Source organism: Sarcophilus harrisii, chromosome 4 (assembly GCF_902635505.1).
Source record: "Sarcophilus harrisii chromosome 4, mSarHar1.11, whole genome shotgun sequence".
In the NCBI taxonomy this organism is placed as follows: domain Eukaryota; kingdom Metazoa; phylum Chordata; class Mammalia; order Dasyuromorphia; family Dasyuridae; genus Sarcophilus; species Sarcophilus harrisii.
Genome location: NC_045429.1, coordinates 139,864,641 through 139,892,638, shown reverse-complemented (window position 1 = coordinate 139,892,638; position 27,998 = coordinate 139,864,641). Strand labels below are relative to the sequence as shown.

Here is a 27,998-nt window from a genome sequence, read left to right as displayed (position 1 = left end):
TGTTTTCAGAGAGATGGAGAGACTTACATGAACTAATGCTAAGTGAAATGAGCAGAACCAGGAGATCATTGTACATGGCAACAAGATGATCAGTTCTGATGGATGTGGCTCTTTTCCAAATGAGATGATTCAGACCTATTATCATCTTGTGATGAAGAGAGCCATCTACACCCAGAGAGAGAACTGTGGGAATTGAGTGTAGATCACAACATAGAATTTTCACTCTTTTTATTATGGTTTGCTTGTATTTTATTTTCTTTCTCATTTCTTTTCCTTTTTGATTTGATTTTTCTTGTGCAGCAAGATAATTGTATAAATATGTATGCATATACTGAATTTAACATATATTTTTACCATATTAACATATATTGGATTACCTGCTATCTGGGAGAAGGGAAGAGAGGGGAATATTGAAACACAAGGGTTTGCAAGGATTAATATCGAAAATTTATTGCATATCTTTTAAAAATTAAAAAGCTTTAAACCCCCACCCCCCGAAAAATAATTAACTAAAAAAAAAAACTTATGCTGATACCAAAGGACAGCAAGGAGAAAGAGAAAGGAGTCTTCTGGGAGGAACAGATGTACTGCTCCCCTTCCCCATCACCATCCCCATTGGCACTACTGATTGTATCATGGACCAATAAGAGACAATATATTCAACAGGGAACAGAGAGAGAAGTACACATTGAAGACAAACACAAAAATAAATACAGATAAATGAAAGAGAGCTAGCAGATGAAGCTACTTCAAGGAATATAACCCCTTATATCCTCCATCCTCAAGAAATGTCAATTATAAACTCAAGAAAGGATTTTTAGTGGTGATGAGCTTACCCTTTGTCAACAAATATAGATAATTGGAATGCACTCTCCCAGGGATCTATATATAGTGGAGGATGGTGCATTTAGAATCTTAGGGACATACTTTGAAAAACCATACCTCCAAAAAGGTTTTATAATTATAACTTTTACAAGACTTAATTGAAGTCTAATTGGCTAAGTTTAATGGAAATTATATCAACAGCTCATGATGAACTTCTAGAAATCATCATTCTCTCAAGTGGTGGTAAGAGAAACTTGAAGGAAGAAATAATCAGCCGACCTCTTAAGACTCTCAGGCTCAACAAAACCAGTGGAAGTGCAGAAATTATATCAGAGGGGACGCTATAAGTAGATCATAGATTAGAAGGTACCTTAAAAATTACTCTATTTTAACTTCTCCTTTTACAAATAAGCAAAATGAGTCCTCAGAGGCATGAGTGGTTTGCTCCAGGTTACAAATATAGTGCAGGGGAAAGATCTGATCACAGATCTTCTGACTTCTAATACACCACACAATCCTAGCTGCTGTTCAGATCTTTTATTCTCCCCTTCAAGACACCTATCAAGAAATGAGACATCCTTTAACTCACTCTGCCTCAGTTTTAATGACATATCATTCTATAGTCCTATGTAGCTCATTTTCCAGAGACTCCCCATCAAAATCAACTTGTAACTTACTGAAGTCATGATTTAATCAAGTTAAGACAGTCCCCAAAAGGAGCTTCCTTTATTAATACAGATCACATCTGATTTTGACCTCTAAATTATCTTTCAATCCAGGGATCAGCAGGGTTCAGAAGGAAAGGGAGGGAAGGAAAATGATAAGAAAAGGAGGAAAGGAATGAAGGCAGAAAGGTTTTCAAAAACTTAAAAAAAAAAAAAAAAAAAGGTAAACTAACCAGTATGAACCACGTACCAAAGTACTCCAAATGACCTACTTTTTTTCTCTATAATTAAACTGCTCATCCCCTCAATACAGATCTCAATATCTAGGAAATCATTCAATTGAATGACGAATGACCCTTGAATTCTCCCAGATGTATATATATTAAAAACAAACAAACAAACAAACAAACAACAACTATTGTGAACCATTTAGAGAATAGCCCAATAAATTGTGGTACTTGAACACAATGGAAGAGTACCATGCAGTAAGGAAACTATGATGATTGTTGAGAAGCATGGGAAGGAATATTAACAATGTTTTTATTATTTTGAGATTGTTGCATTTTTCAGTTACATCAGAGGATTCTGTTTAATTCACTTTGTATCAGTTCTTTGTGTATGTAATCTGTTCTGAATTACTAAAAGTTTTTAAGTAGACTGCAGAATCTTGCAGAGGGGATTCATCTTTCAGTTGAGGTTTAACAAAATAACTTCTAAGTCCCTTCCAATTCTAAGATTCTATGAACTCAAAGAGAATTCAAATTCTTGGAATTTCAGCCATAGTAGTATAGCAAAATAAAAACTTGAAAATATATATATATATTTTAAAAAGCAGGTCACTCTGTAGACCAACCTCCCATCCAGCCAACATCCTTTTAAATTGGTGACAGTGATGTGTTGTGGCCATCTTGATTGAGAGCTCAAAGTAAATGAGTCCTTTGATCTCAGAGGCGAGATGAATGAGGTGGGAGACTCATAGAGTATGAAAAGAGCTCCAGTTTATTGCACAACACAGCCTTGTTGATATCCATTTTTGCAAGCATAATCAGCGCGTGAACAGTAGACAATACCCAATTACTATTCAGAGAAGCAGCTTGTAGGCTTTGCTTATGCATGATATCTGCCAATGGGAGGAGAGCCAATCCAGCCATCTAGCAATCTGTTACACAGGCAAGAGACCCTGTCAAGGCATTCCTGCTTACAAGCAACTATACTGTATCCCTCAGACCAAACCCTTTCCCGTGTTCACAAATCACTACTCCTTGCTCAACAAAGGTCAAAGTGGCATCTATACTCCCCCTCAGTGGGATCCCATACCCTAGCAGCTGTGAAAATATCTTGCAACTAGTCATATAAAAATAATAATAATGAAAAATGGGAGAAAAGAAAGAAAGGGGAGGAGAAAAGCAGGTAAAAAGAAGAGGAAGAGAGGTGAGAAAAGTAAAAAAGAGATGAAGAAAAAGAGGGGAAAATAGGAGGAAGATAGAAGAAAACATATTTAAATTCCACAATACTCCTAGAAATTAAAAAGTCAGCCAATAATGTAACCAAATATTAAATGATACAGTCAAAGAACTGAATGGATAAGAAAAAAAAAAACTCCAATAATTAGAGCTGTCAAAAATCTTTGAACATTCTGAGTTCTTCTTCACATAATTATTTCAGTAAAGTGAGTGACCATTTGCCAGAAATATTGTAAAGGAGATGCCACCTATAAGTGGTGGTGGAAGGAGAAAATAAATCAGACAATTATGCATCAAAGAATCTAGGATTAAATTCTGGATCTAAAACCTAATAGTTGTATAACCTTGTGCAAATCCTACATATCCCTGATCCTCAATTTTCTCATTTAGATGACAGAGATCCATAATAATTTATAAAGACTGGATAAAAGAAAAGCCAAAAAGGATAAAATTTAATAGTTGTAAAAGTAAAATCCTATCCTTGAGTTCAAAATATAAACTACAAATGTAAGTTAGTAGAATATGGCTAGACAAAGTTTGTGCAAAAATGATCTGAGGATTTCAGAGGATTGCAGTTTCCATGAGTCATCACTGTGACATAGCCAAAAGAGTTAATGGGATTTGATGCCGCATTCAGAGAGGCATCACATTTAGCCTGTAAAACAGAAGATTTAGAAGGGATATGATAGCTGTCTTTAAATATTTGAAGTGTTTGCCACATGAATGAACACATTTCTTTCTTTATTGTCTCAGAAGGTAAAACTTCAGAGAACTAGGTTTTAGCTCTCTGTCAGGAAAAACAATAACAACAACTCAAACATCTCCAACAACTCGAGCTGTCAAGACAGAATGAGAGTCCATAAAAATTTTCTAAAAATAAGTAGATACCTATTTCAATACAATTGATTTTCTTTGCAATCCTATTTTTTATTTTATGATTTTAAAATATTCTTCTATAAAGGTGTCCATAAATATCATCAGACTGACAAAGTGGTCCATGGCACCAAAAAAAAAAAAAATAGTTAAAATTTCATCTCTAAAGCAATATATTTATGTAAATAAATGACAGGATCCAATCATTAATTCCCCTTTTCTTTTTGTCTCTTTCTCTAACAGCATTTCTCTAAATGTCTCTCTGTCTTTATTTTGGGCTTTCTCACTCTCTGTCTCTTTCTACTTATATAAATACATTTGCATGTAAGTATGTATTATGTATACATAATATCTATACACATATATGCATGTGTATACATTTGAGTGCTAAACAAATAAACCAACAAAATGATTTCTGCTCAGGAAATATGAAATGAATAAGTCAAAAAACAGAGATAGACTGCAGGGATTACTAAGGATTCTTATTTCTACATTCTACTTCAAACCCCACCCCCTAAAAAAAAGGAAGAAAACATATCTTGTTTTCCCTAAAAAGATGGACAAAGTTTGTGTTTGTGTGATGCTGCATGAACATGCATTTGTGTGTGCATATGTGTATGCACATGTATTTATGTGGAATTCAACAATTTCTGTCATTTTCCTCATAGTCAGCAAGTTCTCGGGATCAGAGAATAAAGAGCAATGAGTAAATTGTAAACAAATTAAATAGATATATTTTTAGTATATGATGACTCATGTAACCCACAGTGGAGATAAAAAAGAAACAAGAGAGTGTGGCATATAGGAAATCAAATTCTAGTTCAGAGAGATGTTATTTTAAGATCAGAAAGAAATAATACGCTAAGACCAGCACTTTTTAATCTTTGGAACTCCACTAACAAGTAATTGACTGAATAATCTTTTCATTCTGTCTTTGTTGCTTATGTTGACACCCAAAAGAGCTAAAGCCAGTTTTTGTGAAGCTACACTACCACAGTACTTTCCTAAAGCTATCCATCTACAAATTTTACACATTTCTCATTTTAAAAGTCCTTTGTTTAATAAAAATGGGAAGGGTAGCTACTTGGAATAATTTAGTTTAATTCCATATCTGGGAGCAATTTTAAGCTATCTGCATTTTAAAATTCCCAATATAGGATGTTCTGAATAAAAATACTAATTTCTATAGAAATAAAACAGATAAATTAACATGTAATACATGCTTTATATATTAATGAAGTAATTAAAATAAAATGTTATCCTAACCCTTGTATGTATGTTACAGAGTCAGGTGCTCTTGGTAATAGAGAAATGAGTAAGATACCATTTTTATCTTCAAAAAGTTTAAAGTTTTCTAGGGATAATATTTGCATAGAAGTTTAAAAAAAAACTATGGAAAACTACTTTGGGAGCAGCGTAAACAAAATACTGTAAGAATTTGGGATATGATAGAGTTTTGACAAATAAAAGCATCCAAAAAAGAGTTACCTGAATAAAAGTGCAGATACAAGAATATTAAAGAAAGATTTAAGGAAATATTCACTTAACCAAAGCAAAGAACACATGCATGAAAGGATGCTATTAGGCTACAAAAAAAGGATTGAATGCTAAAATAAACCATTTGGATTTTATTCAATAGCTATCATATTTTTGAGTATAGACATATTAAAAACTGAAGCAATAAAAACTTTATATGGATCTACTGGCCAATAGTAGGCCAGTTTACAGAATATTTAAGAGAGTATAGAGATGGGGTACAAGTGCAATAATAGCCTATAAAGAAAATAAAATATTGCAGAATTCAGGGTAAGGGGAAAATATGCATAAAAGAGTATAGCAACAACCATAAAACAACACTTTTGTAGAGGAGTGTGAATAAAAGACAGCATTTGTAATTACCTGAAATGCATTCTAAACTAAACCACAACCAAATGCAAGAATAAAGAAGTCAGGTTAAAGAAAAGAATAAGAGAGAAAAGACTAAGCATAAGTAAAAGTAAAGAAAAGAGTGATGATTTCACTCTCTCCTAAACTGATTATCTTCTTTTCCCTCTCTTTTTGGTCTGCCTAATTTTATTTCAATTTTCCTAATTTGGAAACTATGACTAATAGAGTTTTACATACAGTTCCAAGCAATAGTAATAGTCTTAAACCAAGTTCTTTATCTCATTTCAACAGAGAAATTACCAAACAACAGATTTTCAACCAACAGAGAGCTAGAGCTAGCAATTAAAATAGAAATTTCATTTCAGATATAGTACATGGATTATTTAATAACATTTTATGGTCCATTAAGAAGTAGTCAGAAAGTTGGAGAGATGAGATCAAATTCATGGTCTCTTATGGACCTATAAAGATGCAATTCTCAAAAGATAGAAAGCTTTCTTTTTCTATGATGCATCCAAAAGAAAACAAAATCTAAACAAATCATTAGAAATTCTAAAATATTTATTATATTTTGGTTTCAATTTTGCATAGCAATCTGTGGTTCACTTTCATAGAATAATGAATTCCTAGTAGAAAAATTGTCTTATGTCCAATATCACTTTAAGATGACTTACCATAAATTTTCAAAAGGACTTTCACTTATCATCAAGGATTTAAAAAAAAAATACCTCTGAGCTCATGGGAAAAAAAGTCAAACTTTATTTCTTCTTTTAGGTTCTTATGGGTTATCCTCTAAGGGAAATGGTACATAATCAAGGTTCCAATTAGCAACATGAACTTCATAATTTTTAGTTGACAACTCTTCTATTCAATGCAATGCCAGTATGAATTGTAACTTATAACTGTAAATTGTGACTGAAATTGACTTCAAGAAAAGAATTTCATTTAAATTCTCAAAAATATATCAACTACTATTCATTGAGTACCAAATAGGTGAAATGTGAGAGTCTTAGAACATGTCTACCGTACTATCAAAAAGCTTAAAACATAATGGGGAAGAAAAGAGAGTAACAAAGTCTATCTGTAAAGTTGATTGTATAGGCCCCATCTGAAAAACCTATTCTATTACTTCACAGTCAGAGCTCATATCCTAGTTAGTTGCAGTTGAATTCTAGATATTATTATACAAAGCCTATTTTCCATCTCTGCTTTTACAGAGATTGTTATTGACTTGGGTGACTGAGAAAGTTATTCTTCCTAAGGACTAATGAGAATCTGCACTGCAGACTGAATGTTCATCCATAATTCAATATCCCAGTCTCAAAGATTGTGTTCAAACTACAACAAATCTTGGCAAAGGTGAAATATTGAACCACTGCTACTGCATAAGCTAAATCATGATGCCAAGTGGATGTTGCTGTTTTTTTTAAATTAACTTCTTAGCACTAGAAACAGTGTTTTGTTTTGTTTTTTAATTTAATAGTCTTTTATTTACAGGTTATATGTATGGCAATAAGTATACATGACCAAAACGTTATTTTGCTGTACAAAAAGAATCAGACTCTGAAATATTGTACAATTAGCTTGTGAAGGAAATCAAAAATGCAGGTGGGCAAAAATATAGGGATTGGGAATTCAATGTAATGGTTTTTAGTCATCTCCCAGAGTTCTTTCTCTGGGCGTAGCTGGTTCAGTTCATTACTGCTCCATTGGAAATGATTTGGTTGATCTCGTTGCTGAGGATGGCCTGGTCCATCAGAACTGGTCATCATATAGTATTGTTGTTGAAGTATATAATGATCTCCTGGTCCTGCTCATTTCACTCAGCATCAGTTCGTGTAAGTCTCTCCAGGCCTTTCTGAAATCATCCTGTTGATCATTTCTTACAGAACAATAATATTCCATAATATTCATATACCACAATTTATTCAGCCATTCTCCAATTGATAGGCATCCACTGAGTTTCCAATTTCTAGCCACTACAAAGAGGGCTGCCACAAACATTTGTGCACATACAGGTCCTTTTCCCTTCTTTATGATCTCTTTGGGATATAAGCCCAGTAGTAACACTGCTGGATCAAAGGGTATGCACAGTTTGATAACTTTTTGAGCATAGTTCCAAATTGCTCTCCAGAATGGTTGGATGGATTCACAGTTCCACCAACAATGTATTAGTGTCCCTGTTTTCCCACATCCCTTCCAACATTCCGCATTATCTTTCCCTGTCATTCTAGCCAATCTGACAGGTGTGTAGTGGTATCTCAGAATTGTCTTAATTTGCATTTCTCTAATTAATAATGACTTGGAGCATCTTTTCATATGGTTAGAAATAGAGAAACAGTGTTTAAATAGAAATATCCAAACTCAACTGCAATGAACACAACTGGTGACAGAAAAACTAAATTATATTAGACAAAGCTGTTTTCTTTCTTAGTAACTCAAGGGTCCTGTTGGATAAAATTATCATTAAGATTTAAAAGTAAAATGAAACAAAAAAGCCTTCTCTCTGAGACTTATGTACCACCAAAAAACTGATGGGTTTGATTATTGTGAACTGCCAGTTGACTACTAAGAAGAGAAAAATCTGAAATGTTTTCAATAATTTTATTTGATAATATGAATAATTACAGCAATTATCAGTTGCACTTTGCTGGCCTTTGCATAGGCTTACACATAGCAAAATGATCTTTAAAAAGTATTTGTAGTTATCACTAATCTATGTGGGAGGTAGATCATCAAAGTTGGAATGTAAATTCTTTGGGACTGGCACCAAGAATTACTTGTTTTCCTTTAATTTTATGGATTCCTTTTAGAATTTAGCGCTGAGAAGTGAATAGAACCAAAAGAACATTGTACATAGCAACAACAAGATTATGTGATGATCAATTGTGATGGACTTGGCTCTTTTCAACAAAATACTTGTGATGGAGAGAGCCATCTGCATCCCAAGAGAAGATTATGAGGACTGAATGTGGATCACAACATAGTATTTTCACCTTTGTTGTTTTTTTGTTTTTTTTTTTTTTTATACATGACCAAAACATTATTTTGCTGTACAAAAAGAATCAGACTCTGAATTATTGTACAATTAGCTTGTGAAGGAAATCAAAGATGCAGGTGTGCATAAATATAGGGACTGGGAATTCAATGTAATGGTTTTTAGTCATCTCCCAGAGTTCTTTTTCTGGGTATAGCTAGTTCAGTTCATTACTGCTCCATTAGAAATGATTTGGTTGATCTCGTTGCTGAGGATGGCCTGATCCATCAGAACTGGTCATCATCTAGTATTGTTGTTGAAGTATATAATGATCTCCTGGTCCTGCTCATTTCACTCAGCATCAGTTCGTGTAAGTCTCTCCAGGCCTTTCTGAAATCATCCTGTTGGTCATTTCTTACAGAACAGTAATATTCCATAATTTTCATATACCACAATTTATTCAGCCATTCTCCAACTGATGGACATCCATTCAGTTTCCAGTTTCTAGCCACTACAAAAAGGGCTGCCACAAACATTCGTGCACATACAGGTCCCTTTCCCTTCTTTATAATCTCTTTGGGATATAATCCCAGTAGTAACACTGCTGGATCAAAGGGTATGCACAGTTTGATAACTTTTTGAGCATAGTTCCAAACTACTCTCCAAAATGGTTGGATTCGTTCACAACTCCACCAACAATGCATCAATGTCCCAGTTTTCCCGCATCCCCTCCAACAATCATCATTATTTTTTCCTGTCATCTTAGCCAATCTGACAGGTGTGTAGTGGTATCTTAGAGTTGTCTTAATTTGCATTTCTCTGATTAATAATGACTTGGAGCATCTTTTCATATGACTAGAAATAGTTTCAATTTCTTCATCTGAGAATTGTCTGTTCATATCCTTTGACCATTTTTCAATTGGAGAATGGCTTGATTTTTTATAAATTAGAGTTAATTCTCTATATATTTTGGAAATGAGGCCTTTATCAGAACCTTTGACTGTAAAAATATTTTCCCAGTTTATTGCTTCCCTTCTAATCTTGTCTGCATTAGTTTTGTTTGTACAAAAACTTTTCAGTTTGGTATAATCGAAATTTTCTATTTTGTGATCAGTAATGATCTCTAGTTCTGCTTTGGTCATAAAGACCTTCCCCTTCCACAGGTCTGAGAGGTAAACTATCCTATGTTCCTCTAATTTATTAATAATTTCATTCTTTATGCCTAGGTCATGAACCCATTTTGACCTTATCTTGGTGTACGGCGTTAAGTATGGATCAATGCCTAGTTTCTGCCATATTAGTTTCCAATTTTCCCAGCAATTTTTATCAAACAGTAAGTTCTTATCCCAAAAGCTGGGATCTTTGGGTTTGTCAAAGACTAGGTTGCTATATTTGTTGACTGTTTTATCCCTTGAACCTAATCTATTCCACTGATCAACTAATCTATTCCTTAGCCAATACCAAATAGTTTTGGTAACTGCTGCTCTATAATATAATTTTAGATCTGGTACAGCTAAGCCACCATCATTTGATTTTTTTTTCATTAATTCCCTTGAAATTCTTGACCTTTTGTTTTTCCATATGAACTTTGTTGTTATTTTTTCTAGGTCATTAAAATAGTTTTTTGGGAGTCTGATTGGTATAGCGCTAAATAAATAGATTAGTTTAGGTAATATTGTCATCTTTATTATATTTGCTCGCCCTATCCAAGAGCATTTAATATTTTTCCAATTGGTTAGATCAGACTTAATTTGTGTGAAAAGTGGTCTGTAATTTTGCTCATAAAGTTTCTGATTTTCCCTTGGCAGATAGATTCCTAAATATTTTATATTATCAGTAGTTACTTTAAATGGAATTTCTCTTTGTAACTCTGACTGTTGGATTTTGTTCACCTTTGTTGTTGTTGTTAGCTTGTTTTTTCTCTCATTTTTTCCCCTTTTTGATCGGATTTTTCTTGTGCAGCATGATAAATGTGGAAATACATTTAGAAGAATTTCATGTTTTAACTATATTGGATTACTTGCTGTATAGGAGAGGGGGGAGGGAAGAGAAAAATATGGAACACAAAGTTTTGCAAGGGTGAATGTTGAAAATTCTTCACATGTATTTTGAAAGACTAAATTTTTAAATTTTTAAAAAGAATTTATCACTGAACTAATTTTTTTGCATGTTATAAATGTTTCTTATGCTAGAAATGGGAAAATTCTCAAGTGAAATCACTGTACTCTACAAACTTACCCTAAAATAGTGTAGATTTATAAAGCACACTTTTATATTTGATATATGTAAACATTAAATATACTACCTTTATATGGACATGAATAATTATTACCATTTTACCTCAGGGCCATAGGCAATGAGAATTTTTAACAGGTAAGGGGAGCAAACATGGCCTGAACCTCTCCAGGCACATTTCTCCTCACTCCCACAAATTTTCAGTCTTCATATCCCCCCATCTGCTTTGAATTACCATCACCTGGCCACTGAGGGAAAATAATAAAAATGCACATAGATTAAAGAACAACGAATATGTGATGCATACATTAGTAAATAAATATTAGCAAAGTTTACTCAACTTTCAGTGGACCAGACATGCATTGATTCTATCAACATTTATCAGTGTTGTTCCTCTCTTGCTTTTTATTAGACCTCCATATTCATTTATAGCATTCCTTAGTATCAAACTATTTTCATTTGTAAAATTAGTTAATGAACTATATGGCCTCTTCCAGCTCTAAAACTCTCTCAGGAAAATCTGGTGATATATGACCAGTTTGCCTTCAATAAGAGCAGCCATTTTGGGTGAGTTCTCTATGAGTTCAAGGTTGAGATTACTGTATATGTATAACAGTCAATAACATAACATCCAAAATTGTGTGGCATTTGGAACAAAACTTGCTAGGATATAAGTATGCAATAGCATAACCTTTGAGAACTACAACATTAGAACAGGGTTTCTTAAACATTTACCACTTGCAAACCTTTTGCCTGAGCAATTTTTACATGATCTGGGGTACATAGATATATAAAATGGGTATACCAATCAAACATTTACTGAAAATAAATCATAATTTCATGATCCCCACATTCAATTGGGAAACCCCATATGAGATTATGAAACACAGTCTAAGAAGTTGGGCAGTAAAGTATTCAGACAATACTTCCATTTAATAATAACCCACATTTATGCAGTTTATGATTTACAAAATACTCCTTTCAAAATAACCCCATGAGATTTGGAAAGTATTGTTATTATCTCCATTTTACAAGTAAGGAAACTTACTTGTAATAAATAGGGGGAGGATGAGGGACTTGGTTCTTACAAAATTTCTAAATATTGGAAATAGAAATCAAACTTAGACTTTATTCCTTCAGCTCTAGTGTTCTCTCCACTCTATAATACTAGCTCCTCACTCCATACAGACTTCTACATGAGCTTTGATGAGAATTTCAGTTTTTTTTTTGAAAATTAAGGTTGTCCAGACAATTAGAAATGATTGCTGTCTACCACAAAGACAAATATCAATCAACTGTCAAATGATGATTAACCCCAACAACAACGATAAAAATAATGATGTGTGTTCAGTTGTTTCAGACTCTTTGTGACCCTGTTTGGGGTTTCCTCGGTAAGGATTGTACAGTGGTTTGCCATTTCCTTATTCAGCTCATTCTACAGATGAGGAAGCCAAAGCAAATAGGATTAAGTGATTTGCCCAGGATCACACAGTTAGTAAAATATGCGGCTGGAATTGAACTCAGATCTTTTTGACTCTAGGCCTGGTACTATATCAACTATGATACTAATACCACAATAATAACAAAGCTAACATTTATATACCACTTACTCTGTGCCAGACACTGAGTAAGTACTTTACAATTGTTATCTCCTTTAAGCTTCATAAAAAACTCTGAGAGGTAGAGACCTATTACTCTCCCCATTTTATAAATGAAGAAACTGAGGCAAACAGTGGTGAAATGAATTGCCTAGGGTAACAAAGCTAATAAATGTCTGTGGTTATATTTAAACTCAGGTCTCTCCAAATCCAGGATGGACATTCTACCCATTGTATAACCACACCTCAATGAATCCAGTAATTTAGTATTTTCTCCAGTAATCTACTAGTTTATAGTACAAAAAGTCAAAATACCAATTTATCAAAAATTCAGAAGCTCCTGGAAGATTTTGGGAAGATGGCAGCACAGGTTGGAAAATTTCTAGAGCTCCAGATTCCCCCCCCCACCCCCAAATGAAATAAAAATGTACCTGGGGTAAAAAAGACTGCTGAAAAACAAATAAGAATTGGGGAAGAAAAGGAGTCCTCTTGGGTGTAAAGTATAAAGTGTAAACACCTCTAGGCTAGTTCCACTGAAAGCTGGGTTGGAAGGTAGTCTCAATCAAAACCACAGGAACTTTCATTTTTCAGATATCCCTGCAAAGTCAAGGGGCTGAGTACCTGAAGACTGAGAGAATCTCTGCAGATAGGGATTGATAGGCCCAGCTATGTTTCTGAAATGGGGCCTAGGGTGAGAAGGAACAGCACACCCAGTGAGTGCAAAGGGATTGGAGCAGAGTAGCTGCTGCTTGCAGGCACTTACAGATAAAGTTTTAGTTTCAAGTTCCAGCTCATATGGAGAATGAAGTTCTCCATCCATCCCAGAACTAGAGATAGTTACATAATAAGTTTTTGTTGTTGTTGTTGTTGTTGTTTTTTTAAAGTGCAAAGTAGAAAGAATCCAACCATGAGACTGGGAAAGATTCAAGTTCATCTTCAGAGGAAGACATCAAAGTAAGAAAAAGCCTCTCCTACCCCAAAGTGTAATGTTAAATGGCTACCCTCCCAAAAATAATTTATAGAAGAATTCAAAAAAGACTTTACAAATCAAATGAGAGAGATTAAGAAATTTAAAAAAAAAAGAACCATCCAAGAAAAACAAGATTATGAAAAGAAAGTCAACCAACTAGAATAAGAAGATTGAGAGGTTTAAAGAAGAAAATGATTTTTTGAAAATTCAAATTGAGCATGGAGAAGTCAGTAAAGCTCTAACAGACAAAGAAATAAAACAAAGTATAAAGAATGAAAAAAATAGAAGAGAATGTGAAATATTTTATAAGAAAAACAACAGATCTGAAGAAAGTAGCAAGAAAGCATAAGAGTAACTGGAATATCTGAAATCTATGACCCCCCCCAAAAAAAAAACAAAAAAAACCCAAAACCTTTACATGATAATATAAGAAATAATCAAAGAAAAATGTCCTAGTGTGATAGGACAAGAGGGGGGGATAGAAATAGAAGGAATTCACTGATGACCACTTCAGAGATCCTATAAGAAAAACACATAGGAACACAATTGCTAAATTTTGAAACCTTCAAATCAAAGAGAAAATTTTACAAAAAAAAAAAAAAAAGAAAAAAGAAACAAACAAACAAAATATCCAAGCCAAATATATTTGGAGCTACAATTAGAATTGTACAGGATTTATCAGTAGCCACAGTAAAAGACTGCATGTTCTGAACTATTATATAACAACAATCAAAAGAATTAGGGATGTAGCTGAAAACATTATATAATATTGAATGAAACAAATGAACATTCAATGAACTCTCAGATTGTCAGAGTTTTGTCTCAGATAAACATAACCCAAAAGAAAACTAAAAATATGAGTAAACATTTAAGATTAATTTTGAAGGACTCACTAAGGACAAACTATTTTTCATATGTGGAAATGTGAGTCATTTATCTATGACTGACATTAATAATTGTATAGTCCAAAAGAAAGGTTGGGGTAAAACTGAATATGATGCATCTCTAAAAAGCAAAATTGTCTAGTAAAGATTAAAAATAGTAATTATGTTATGTGAATGAAATTCAAGAGCAAGAACACAGAGGGACTAGATGGAGAGTGTTAGTAGTTCTAAAAATCTACTTAAATCAGAAAAAGGTTAATGAAAGAACAATATATATGTGTGTGTGTGTGTGTGTGTGTGTGTGTGCTAAAAATGGAATAACCTTCTAAAAAGAAATAAGCGGGGAGAGAGTGAGATAAGGTAGGGTACAGAAGAGTATGTAGATTAAGAAGAATGGGACAAGGTGTGTAGATTGGTGGGAAAGAGATAAAGAAGGAGGGAAAGGATGGCCTAGGATATGATGGGGTACAGAAAAGCTTTTTGATTAATATGTAGATTAATTGTGTAGATTAGTGGGAATAGGATAAAGAGGGAGGGAAAGAGTAGATGAAGAAAACAAGGGAGGGATCTATAGGGGGAAGATTAAGAGTTAAGCAAGTTTAGGAATAGAACTAAAGTAGAAGAGTTAGTAAGGATAGGAAATAAGAGATATATACAAATAAAACAACAATGATTAGGAGTAGAATTTATTAGAAAAAAAAAGGAGGAGTAATAATCATTGATCTCAGACAAAGTTGAACTTAAAGATTCAATGAAGAGAGAAATCTACATCATATTTCAGACATATTAATATTGTTTTAGATTCATGTATATGTATATGTAAATGTGCACATATATAATGTATGTAAATGTGTATATTATGTATGTAGGTACATGTATTGTTGTTTACAGATATATGTATGTGTGGTGTATGTATGTATGTTAGTGTGTGTATGTGTTAAATAGGTACATGCATGTGGGTGAGTGTGGGTGCAGGTATATGTATGTGTGTGTATGTATATATATGCATACATAAATATATATGTGTTTAACTGTACTCTACATGGGGGAGGTGGGAGGGATTAAAGGAGGAAAAATAAAGTAAAAAGTGTACAACAGAACATAAAAAGAAAACCTACAAAAATACAAAGAAAAGATACATAACCATGAATATAATGTCTTCTATTATTATATCTGCTTTCTTGAAATGGAAATTTATTGTTAGATATTTTGAATTCTCCCTGATGTTCTGCTGGGCACATGACAATTTTTTCTTTTTCTGCCTTTTTTTCTTTTTCTATTTTGTTTTTTTTTCTTATTTTTCGTTTTAATTTTAAACAAATAAATTTGAAGAAAAATTCTAAAACTTCTTTCAAAAGAAAACAATGATAGCATTTTTTTATCCCACCAACATGATTAATATCTGGTCCAGGCAGAATATGATCTTCTCTAAGATGACTCTGAATAGCAATTCTAGATTTAGAAACTAGAGATGAAACAGAAAAACTTTTATATTTGCAGAGGTGGATATATATATATATATATATATATATATATAAAATGCATTTTTGGCAATAAGTCAGCATTGCTGCTCTGTTTATTTGTTTTTCCTCTGAAGTAAAATATAAAACACACACTCTCTCTCTCTCTCTCAAAAAAAAAAAAAAATCCCACCAGATAATGATCAATTTCCATATCATGTAGGAAAATATTATACTAAGCTCATTCACTCACAGATTAACACTAGCCATTAGTGAACTAACAGCCATTCATATTTCTTACTGGCATATTCTTACAGTTCCACTTCTCTCAGTCTCTGAAGGAAAGTTCTGTCATTTATACAGCTATAATACAGTATTCTTGGCTGAAGAATATGAATTCATGTTAAAATCCCTCTAATAAAGACTGAAGCACATTCATTTCTGGGATAAGAAAAATACAAACAGAGTCTTTCTCATTCTATTAATAGGATAGGCAGAAAACTTGTTAAATAAAAAAAAAAGTCAGCTGAAGAAACAGACTATTGATTTTTAAAAATTTTCACAAACATGTCTTATTAGATGTGCTTATTTTTATTATCTTTATATCTTTATTAATTATTTATATCTTTATTTCATTTATCTTCATTACTAGAAATTTCTAAGGCATGGCTCTTATCAGTTGCTATTAGTTTCACAAAAGAGGAAAAAAAATACACACATAAATGGGAAAATAAATGTTTCTAAATGTCACTAAAGCAAACCAGACTTGGCCTCTGAGACTTCTGGCACTTACCTTGAAGTCTTTGCATTACATTAGCAATGTCCCGAGGAGATCTTGATAGCATTCTCGAGGAAGTAGCCATGATGCTATAGTGGTAGGCACCTTCCAGCAAGAGAATACTTCCATGAAACTACCAGATCTTGACAGCTGAAGACTCTATGCAGTTCCCATCTAGACAATGTTATTTTCTTTTCAGACCCGAGAGTCCATAAATGGGTTCATCCTTAGGTAACAGTTGATTAGAAGACTACCTTTCAAGATTTAAGCCACTTCTTTTTCAGAAGTCCTCTTCTGAATTAGCCTGTCAAAGAGGAAAAGACAGGTTTTATAAGTAATTTATGGGCTTTTATATGTTAAAAAAAGATTTAAAAATTAGCTATTAAAGACATAAATACACACAGTTAATATCCAAGAAAGCATATTACAGTTGAATGTAACTGATACAGAAATTCTATTGAATGATAACTATTTGAACTATTACACAATCATAAATCTGGCCCACAAACACTATTCTTGTCTTGTTTTTTAAGTTCTTACTAATGTGAACATAGTATCATGAGGAGCATTGTTGTTTAGCATGCTATTTTGGCATTTTAAAATATACTTTAGATATTTGAAAACTAAAAGAGAAAATAACTGTTTTACTCCAAGCTTTATGTTTAACTTTCATGACAATTTATATGAAAAAGGAGCATACGGTCTTTATCAAGTGAGGTAAACATTCTGATAACTCTTATCATTTCTTTATATTCTTAAGTATCTTAGCCCTGCACATATAAGAATGACCAGGAATCAAAAAACCTAAGCTTAGATCCTAACTTTGACTGACTAGTTGTGATGCTATGAGTAAGCAACTTCACACCTCTCAATTCTATTATCTGCAAATGTGGAAATATTGTACTACTTACCTTACAAATTTACAATGTTCAATAAAAGAGATACAGATAGATGACTGATGATTGTAAATAGATAAATAGATGATTGTTAGATGAGAGACAGAAAGAGACAGAGAGAGAGACACACACAGAAAGAGATGGCAGATGATACATGGGTAAACTTTAAAATGCTTTCTCTTTTCATGATTTCATGAAAAGACAGGAGAAAACCAATAATCAAAAAACTCCTAATTCTCTGATATATCGTTTATGTATCAAATATACTTTTACAGCAACTTAGCAGTATGAAAATGATCTTCATTTGCTCTAGTTGTCCCCCAGTTATCCAGTTGTTTTTCATTTCTTCTATATTTCATTATGTCATAAATACTATCTAAAGTCTGGAACCAGTGTGTTTATTATTTATACAAGGGCATCAAAGTAATAATGGAGCTTTAATACAATCTTTGCTCAATGCAGGAAAAATCACTAATAATACAAATTATGTAAAAGCTACTAATGTAATTTAAATTTAAGAATAAATTCTGAAAATGAATGTACTTGAAACATCTAGAAATCTCTCTGATAAAAAGCCAGCTTAAGGCAACAAAGGAAGATGTAATGTTAGTTTCTTCAGAATAAGATATCTCTTTCTTTTAAACCCAAGATTGAGGAAAACGAGGTAAGAACTGCAGCCTGAGGAATTCTCAGGATGGCTCTATACTAATGCCAATGTTTTTCACCCTGGATCACCATGGTATCTGATCCAAAACAGAACAGACATACATATAGCCATGACTACAAGCATTCCACAATCCACCCCCTCAGCATCCCCAGATAAGCATATATAGGTTCTGTCCTTATCATTTAAGCCCCTAAGAGTTCTGTGACTGAATCAATTATCAAACTGATGGGAGGATCATTCTTCATTTGCTAAAGAAGAGGGTAGAACATAGCTGAGATTGATGCAGATACTAAGAATGTACAGTCCTAAAGCTACAACTTTTGTTGGACTTTTTTCCTTAGCATGACTTATGATTTGATGAGTGATTTCTGACCTGCTCTAACCCATAAGGGAAAATTTTTTTTACAGTTCTTATAGTAGAACTTTGTTGTTGTTGTGTTTTTTTTAACTCTTTCCTTTCTACTCTATTCCATCAGTATATTCTACCAGTTCTTTCCCCACTGAATCTAGAAGATGTAAAGATGACACAATTAAGGTTTACTGACTAAAGATGGGACTGGAATTTTTATATTTTCAGAAAAAAATACATTAGGTCATTTACTTAGATATATATTTTCTGCACATGAGGGACTTTGTTTAAAATCCTTTTTTTTTCATTGAAATATCAATATAGAATTACAAAACTAAAACAGGTCTTGCTACCTGGCCAAATGGTATAGTAGACAAAGCATCAATTTAGAAATCAGAAGACCTAGGTTAATATTCTGCCTCTAATAACCCATACTACTCATCTGATATTTGGAAAGTCACTTAATTTCCCTGAGTTTTCAGTTTCTTCATTTATCCCATATAGCTAATGAGCTATGATTCCTATGATATAATCTGCCTTTAATATTTAAATCTAGTGTGAGATGTCTGTGATCTAAGAAACCTATACATATGAATATAAGAATGAGGCCATTAATATATTTTAGGGATAGAGTATGATGGAATCATCATGAAAGTCTTACTATAAAGACACAAGACCTAGAGACTTTGAAATGATTTGACTTTCATTTGGCTTTCAAATGATACTAGAAATCTCTGCTCAGAGAGAAGAATAAAAGGTTTGGAAATGAGTATCTAAACCTATAATCCTTGATAATGTTATGAGACAGGAAATGATTGAAGTTTGAGACTAAAACAAAATAATACTCATAGACTAACAAAAGGAAATTTACTTTGCCATGATCTGGAAAAAGATATACAACTTTTCCAGGTAGACACAACCTTCCACCTTGTCTCCACTTGGAAATACATCTGCTCAGAAAATGTGTCAACTCATATAGCAGTGAAACATCTGTCATGTCTGAAGGGGACTAACTCCCCATGGACTAGACTTTTAATGCCCTTGGTAACCAGAAAGTCACAACAACAGCTCAAGCCTAAGTCTGCCAAACCAGTCAAATCTTGGGAACTGCTTTCCTGCATTTATAGGAAAAAAAATATTCTAGCCAACATGATAGTTTCTTTAGGTCACTTTGTAAAACCATAAAATGCTATATAAATAGCCTCTAAAAGTCATTGTTTTTGTGCTGGGTAAACTTCATGGTGTTTTTAATAATTTCAAGCTTTTCTTTGTCAAAAATTCCATCTTTTGTACAGTAATATTTCCCAGTGATGTAATATGGCAGACAGTGAATAATTCAATTAAATATTCAATCATTTAAAATTGAAAATGATTCAAAAGGCAATGAGAAGAGACATGATGGATATAAGCAGGTTATAGCACATTATCAATGATGACTTGTAAATCAAAGGCCCAAAATATCATGAAGATTGTGCATACTTAAAAAAGGGGGTGAACCAATCACTGCATGGAAATGAGTTATGAAAATGAGCCTCTGCTCAATGTTTTCAATGTAATACACTAATATAACTACAGAGAAAGGCCCTTTAATGTATTGATTAGTTGTTCTAGGAAGGATTTATGACATGGAGAAAATTTGGATAAGAATGAAAAGGTAAAATAGGTAATGTGTACCAGATCAGGATGTGTCCATATCTCTGAAGTCACAGATCAAGCAAAATATGGAACACTTGTGTCCTCACAGCACCTTGCACTATACTGAGAACATAATGTGTCATGGAAATAATGAACATATTGAACTAAACTGTTCTGGAATCTCATTTTTAATGTGTGGGGAGAATGGAAGGAACTACTGTATGATATAAATTAGAGAACTAGAATGAAAATTAGGAGATAACATAAGAAAACAAGTAAAAAGAAAATAATACCCATAAACTTCTTCAACAAAAGGCAGTTTGCAAGTATATCACAGAATCAAAGCTGAAGGGACTTCAAAAGTCAGTTATTCCAACCCATACATTCTTCCACATATCTCACAAGTAAAATATATAGAAATTTAACTCAAATTTATAAGAATTCAAGCCATTCTCCAATTGATAAATGGTTAAATGATATGAACACAATTTTCAAATAAAGAAATTAAAACCATTTCTAGTCATATAAAAAGATGCTCTAAATCACTATTGATCAGCAAATTAAGACAATTCTGAGGTACCACTACAAACTGGCTTTCAGACTGGCTAAGATGACAGAAAAATAATGATGAATGTTGGAGGGATGTGGGAAAACTGAGACACTAATACATTGTTGGTGGAGTTGTGAAATAATCCAACCATTCTGGAGAGCGATTTGAAACTATACCCAAAGAGCCATCAAAATGTGCATATTCTTTGACCCAGCAGTGTTTCTACTGGGCTTATATCCCAAAGAGATCTTAAAGGAGGAAAAGGGACCCACATGTGCAAAAATTGTTTATGGCAGCCCTTTTTGTAGCAAGAAACTGGAAATAGAATGGATGCCCATCAGTTGGAGAATGACTGAATAAGTTATGGTATTTTAATGTTATGGAATACTATTGTTCTATAAGAAATGATCAGCAGAATGATTTCAGAGAGGCCTGGAGAGACTTACATGAACTGAAACTAAGTGAAATGAGCAGAACCAGGAAATCATTTTACACAGTCACAGCAAGATTTTACAATGATCAATTCTGATGATCTCTTTTCAATAATGAGATAATTGAAACCAGTTCCAATGATCTTGTGATGAAGAGAGCCATTTACACCCAGAGAGAGGACTGTGGGAACTGAGTGTGGATCACATCATAGCATTTTCACTCTTTTTGTTGTTTGCTTGCATTGTATTTTCTTTCTCATTTTTTTTCTTTTTGATTTGATGTTTCTTGTGCAGCAAGAAAATTGTTTAAATGTGTATACATAGTGGATTTAAATATGTTTTTACATATACTGTATTTAACATATATTGGATTATTTGCTATCCAGGAGATGGAGTATGGGGAAGGGGTAGGGGGATTGGAACACAGGCCTTTCCAAGGGTTAATGATGAAAAATTATCCATGCATTTGTTTTGAAAATAAAAAGCTTTTGGCTCAGTGGTTAGAGCACCAGCCCTGAAGTCAGGAGGACCTGAGTTCAACTGTGGCTTCAGACATTTAACACCTCCTAGCTGTGTGACCCTGGCAAGTCACTTAACCCCAATTGCCTCAGGGGAAAAAAAGAAAGAAAATAAAATAAATTAATAAAAAAAGATCTCTATTAAGGAAAAAACCATTTACCTTTGGACAAAATGTATTTCACTGGGGTAGATCACTGGAGTAGGTGATCCAGTGGATTGTGCACTGGGCCTAGAGTCAGGAACATCCCAGTTTAAATCTGGCATCAGACACTTACTAGCTGTGTGATGCTGGGAAGTCATTTTTATGACATTATTTTAATCCATTAGAAAAGGAAATGGCGAGTAATCCCATATCTTTGCTAAGAAAATCCCAAAAGAAGTCAGGAAGAATCCAACATGATTGAAACGATCAAAACTTCATTCTATACCTGTCCCACAAAACGAAGAGGGATTACAAGGGCTTATGCATGAATCAGAGACTCTATTTTGAAGACATGCAAATAAATTTTAAATTTTCTACATGATCAAAACAAGATTTCTCTGATATGGGGCATGTAGATGGTGGGGAACAGGAAGTATAATTGGTATGGTACCACACTTTCCATGTAGCAAACTTTTATCCTCCTTTAATATGAATTTATTTATATTAAAGATATAATTTCTTCAAAAATGCATCCAATTTATTCAGAATCATAGCATGTTAAAGTTGCTTTAAATCCTATGATCCAAAGGGGTCATATAGTACAACTTTTCATTTTATTAAGAAAACCAAAGCCCAAAGAACTTCCCTATTGAAGATTCCTGCCATCGTTTTAATCATATTGGTTTGCAACTTCAGTATTATCCTCAACTTCTTATTCTCCTTCAACCCACAAATCCAATCTGCTGACTTATATTACAAAGTCTATCTCTTCAACATTGCTCCAATAGTTCTCATCCTCTCCACTTACATAGGTACCATCTTAGTCTTTCTCTTGAACTACTGCAATAGCCTCCTAATTTAGTCTCCCTGCCACAAGTCCTTACACTACAATTCTTTTTCTACAATGTTTCAAAAGTGGTTTTCCTAAAGTGATGGTTTGACTGCATCAAACTCCCCTCCCTACCACACTCAATAAACCCTCATGACTTTCTGTGACCTGTACTATCAAATATAAATTCTACTGTTTTATATGTAAATCTCTTCATATCCTGGTCCCATCCTACTGATCCAGGTTTATTAACCATTCTTCCCCTATACACTCTACAATCCAGTCATATCAGCTTTTTTGCAGTTCTTCACCTATAAGATTTTATCTATCCATAAACCACTGCCAAAGCAAAGGTTATCCAAGCAGCCTAGAGTGCTCATTTCCACTTCTTAGAACCCCTACTTTTCTTCAAGACTGAACTCAAAGATCATTTTCCATAGTGGACCTTTCTTAATACACTCTCCCTCCCCTATTTGATGGTGCCATCTTCTCTAAAGTTACTTCATATCTACTTAATATGTATTTTATATACATCTGTAATATGTGGATCCAACATTAGAACCTAAGCTCCTTGAGGGACTGTTTAATATTCATCTTTATATTCTTAGTACCTAGCCTAATGTCTGGAACATAAGAGTTCAATAAATGCTTATTGATGGAAATGAGTTGTATAGGATCACACAAGTGATGAACTAGAAAACTAGAAGTTCTAAATTCAATCCTCTTTTCATATCCCATGAATGAACTAATTACCAAATGATGATTCTTCTCAGTTGTGTTAATAAGGATGAAGACCTATTAAAAAGTAAAGAGGGAATTAAGATAATTTTTCCACCAACTTTTTTCCAAAGCCTCAAGCCCAGAGGACCTTCAAGCTTCATCTTCTGCTTCAACACTATAGTTTCCTTTCTTTGCTTCCTAGCATGGGCATTAATCTCCTACTTAACCAAATTACTAAAATGTTTTGAAATATAACTTCAATTTTAAAAAATGAAATTTGAAGACCCAAGAAGCAACAGTTGAATACTTTCCAGGGGTCCTCAAACTAGGGCCCACGGGCCACATGTGGCAGCTGAGGATAATTATCCCCCTCACCCAGGGCTATGAAGTTTCTTTAAAGGCCTACAAAACAAAGTTTTTGTTTTTACTATAGTCCGACCCTTCAACAGTCTGAGGGACAGTGAACTGGTCCCCTATTTAAAAAGTTTGAGGGCCCCTGCAAGTTTAGACCATGCAGCAGAACATCTAACCAAAGGCAAGTAAACTAGCATGTGGTTACTAGGTAAAGATTCAAAACTGAAAACAGCAATAGGCTTTAAAGATCAATATAACTATACAAATGCCATTCATTAATAGAATAGACAATGACATCTCATTTTTTATCTAAAATTTTTAAGCAATAATTCCAGTTTCTTCACTCATTAAGATCTGTTGGGATTCAAAAATGTAAAAAAATAAAATTTTGATTTGAGTTTTCTTTCATCCTTTCCCCCTATATACCTACAGGTAAAAGATGTAATTAGCAATCTGTGATATAGCCAAAAGGCAAATGGAAGAAAGGAGGAGAAGGAGGAGCAAAGTATTTGGATATTCAGCTCCTGCATCATCATTACCAAAAAAAAAAAAATGTGTTGGGGACCTAGGAGGTGGGTGGCAGTGTTTTGAATTCTGCCCATACCCAGCAAGATCAGGAAGATGAATGCATAATGAACATCTGATGTACATGTCCTCTAACCAAAAGATAGAGTAACCAGTTGATAAGTGTAAAAAGAAATTTAGGTCATGATTCAGTTTGATCAAATGGATTAGCAGTTCTCTAATAAAAAAAAAAGGTTATCAATTATCTTTCTCTTAAAGACTTACATTTTTAAAAGTAATAAACACACTTAAGAACTAAAAACAAACAAAAATCCAAATAAATCTCATCTTTCAAATCTACTTAGACTATACCAAATGGAAAACCACAGTTAAAAAAGGGGGGGGGGTGGAGCTAGGATTTCCTTAAATCTCACATCATCTGCCTTATTTCTTACTTAGCCTTAATCACTGAATGGACATTATCTCAATCAAACTGAGACTTTACAAACATGGTAGTTTAAAAAGACAAGGCTTCCTCCTATATCCAGGGCCATCTCCTGCCATCCTGATCTCTCTGGCCACTGGACCCAGATGGTTCCAGAGAAGAGAAAGTGAGGCTGGTGACTTGCACCGCCCTATCTCACTTAAATCCAATGGAATCACTTTCCTGAGGTCATGGTCTTCTTTGAGAAGGAAGGACAAACAACAGCTTGCCATATATAATGAGTCTATAGGGTGGGGCCAACCTTGGCTAAAGCTGGAGTGGAAGAAAAATGGAATGACTTTGTCCACTTATGTATTTCTCACACATCCTCTTCCAGTTATAGCCCATTACCATTCCAAGAAGCTGTCTGGCAAATGATCATCATATTGAAGGCTATAGTGCAGCATATTCTGCACTATTGTGACAAGTATTTTTCAAAGATTTTTAAGCTTAAGGCAATTTTATATCTCCCCAACCACCACCCCACAGAAAAGTAACATCACAAACCAAGCAGAGAAGAATTTCTCTGTAAGGGAAAGAAAATGTTGAGTAGGAATAACTCAATTTTGTGAAAATTATTATTTGGAAAGGATAAAAGTGAGGCAAATGCAATAGCCCAGGGAGTAAAAGTTAAAAAAAAATAGTAGCAGTATTCTGGAACAGCCTGAAAATGGCTCCTGCCCTTTAACATGAACATATTTTAACTTTACAGTTTAAGTTAGCATTAGTTCTAAATCTACCTCAAAGCAGTTGAACAGGTGGTGAAGAGAGGAAGAAACAGCATGCTGTTTCTGGAGTGTCAAAACATCCTAAGCAATACATCCCATGCATTTCTCTCAAAAGGCCTGATCCAAGAATTTTCATGACTCACATCTAACTCACTTATAATGCAGCTTTTCTACACGTTTTCCACCTTGGTTTCATTGCTTATCATTACATTGTCCTGCTGTGACTTGACCTTCCGGCTGAAAATGCTTTGAAAGTATGATAATAAAATTAGGTGAGTACTGATATTTTTGCTTCAGGGAGTAGCATCCCCCTCCCCTCCCCTCCAGAGAGAGGTACACACACATGTAAGGATGATAAGACTGGCCTAGAGCTTCTACTCCTGAAAAGCCTGTCCAAATTACCTACCAGTGGCCTGAGTCTATCTGTCACATCCCCTGAAAACCCTGTTACACCAACCTAGTCAGAGGCAGCTTTCTCCCAAGTTCTTTCGCTTTTCTGGCTGCTTTCTGCTTCCTTTGCGTTACTTGACTGTCCTTTGCAGTGAGCGCACCAACCCTCTCTGAATCGCCATTCCACCCCGTACCCTTGGTAACGATGTAAATGTGAGTCGGAAAACGAATCTTCCACCAAGCTGGCTCAAAGTTATTTTGCCCTCTAGTGCAGCCAGCGCTAGTGCAATGATCCGGTGACAGGCAGGCGAATGTGATGGGTCCAGCACCGTACACAATTCTTGCTTTGCTACCTATTTCCCCTTCTCCAACCCTTCCTAAAATAGCACGGGAGGCGGAGGAAGGGAGGCTCCAAGAATCTGTCTGACGCCCTATAGCTCCGATCAGATAGTAACAGCCACCCTCACAATGATAGGGGAGTGTTGGTGGAGAAAGCCCTTTGCTTCTCTCTGCACCATCAGAACATGGCTTGATGATGTGCAATGGGCGGAAATGACAATATAGAAAGAGGGCGAAATTCACAGAAACCTCCTGATACAGGATTGCAACGAGAACCCCCCCACCCCCTCTTCTTCTCCGCCCCTACCTCGGCTGGGCAGGACCCTAGAGTGCAACGCACAAACTTGTCAGAGACTTGTCCTCGTTTTTGCTCGTTTTTACCTTATTCCTAAAACGACTGGCTCGTTTTGCTCCACCGTTGCCAAGAGCAGTGGTTGAAAAATCTCCTTGGCTTGCTTCTGCCGGGCTCTGCGGGAAATGCCCAAGAGCTTGCTCTGTGCCTGGCGCTCGTGCTCTCCTCTTAAATACTGCTCTTTTCCAACACCAACACCCCCACCCCCTTCTTACCTCTCTCCCTCTCTCTTTACGAGGACTCTGGTGCTGACGGCAAGGCTTGGCCTCCCTGGTTACCGGGTACAACAATCCCACCCTGGCTCCATCCGTGCAGACTGATACACATAAGCGCGTACACACAACACATACGCACGCACACTCACTACTGCACCTAGCAGCGCCGGAATCTCGTTCCCTCCCTCTAGCAATCGGATCCCTAGCCGGCCCTGCTGGCCAGCGTCTCCCCCTTCCTTCCCCCCAGCATCAAACCTGAGCTTGCTTTCTCACCTCTCCCGTGGGCTCTTGGTCCGGAAGAGGCAAAGGAAAACTCCAATGCCAGGGTCACTCACTAACCCCTTTCCTTCCCACCCTTCCTCTGTAGGCTCAGCTTGGACATCCTAGCTAGCCTCTGCTATCGAAAGGATGCACTGGCCCCCTTGATGAGCAGGGGCGGGGACAAGGGAGGGCAGCTACGCAAAGGGTTTTCCCTTTTAGCTGAAATGCACACAACCTCGCCTGCACCCTGGCGGTGTTTTTCTGAAGCAGTTTAGCTGATATGGGTCCTTCACCCTCTCCCTACGCCCTCCCAAGCACTCCGGACCTGCCTGCTGAGGTTGAGGGCGGGGCGGAAATGTCAGTGAGAGATGCTGTCTGCTCCACCGCAGCTGCGGGCTATCTCAGATCTCTTGGTTTGGCCTGGTCTGCTGTCCGCCAGCCGCTCAGATCCAAGCCTCCTGCAGGGATCCCGGGAGCAAAGAGGTGGCCTCTCAGTGCACCACTCCACTAACTCTCTGCACAATTTAAATTGAGTTTGTAATAAGGGTGCACACGGATTGTGCTGATGGAAGTTAGCAGCCACTAATTTAACCATCTGTTTTGTGACCCAGGTCAAACAGTAAACACTAAAACTGAAGAGGAAAAGCTTCATTGTCAGTAATTAAACTGACAGATTCCCAAACCCTTTGTCTCATTAGTCATCCTCTGGTTAATTTTTCAATCTGTTGCTTTCTTCACATATGCTACAGTAGTGACCCACTTTGTTGATATACTGAAAGTTTGGTGATTTAAGGGAATAGAAAATACATTTTATGGAGTAGTATTAAGAGAACTGGCTTCAGAATCAGGAAGAAACAGATTTAAAACCTGCCTAGGGAATATAACTGTCTAAGTGACCTTTTAACTATTCGTTGCCTCAGGTTATTCTCTAAAATTAAAGTGAAAGAAAAGTTTCTGAGTAGATAGAGAAGCTTTTTTATATAGGTCCATATGCAATCCAAATCATAGACCTGCTTGC

At 35.0% G+C, this 27,998-nt stretch overlaps 1 protein-coding gene across 21 annotated transcripts in view; it reads right to left on the bottom strand.

Annotated features, from left to right (window-relative positions):
• SYNE1 (spectrin repeat containing nuclear envelope protein 1) overlaps positions 1-27,212 on the bottom strand; it is a 567,155-nt gene extending 539,943 nt beyond the window's left edge. For 11 of the 21 annotated variants that reach the window (XM_031937595.1, XM_031937611.1, XM_031937605.1 and 8 more), the window contains exons 1-2: positions 26,993-27,212; positions 16,631-16,919 (exon numbers count right to left, since the gene is read on the bottom strand). In XM_031937595.1, the coding sequence (XP_031793455.1) occupies positions 16,631-16,700 (70 nt within the window). In that variant the 5' untranslated portion in view covers positions 16,701-16,919; positions 26,993-27,212. Of the gene's footprint in view, positions 1-16,630; positions 16,920-25,880; positions 26,175-26,533; positions 26,621-26,719; positions 26,920-26,992 lie in introns of those variants that run through there. The other 10 variants (XM_031937608.1, XM_031937610.1, XM_031937612.1 and 7 more) reach the window with 5 other exon arrangements.
• Between the last annotated feature and the right edge of the window lie 786 nt (positions 27,213-27,998).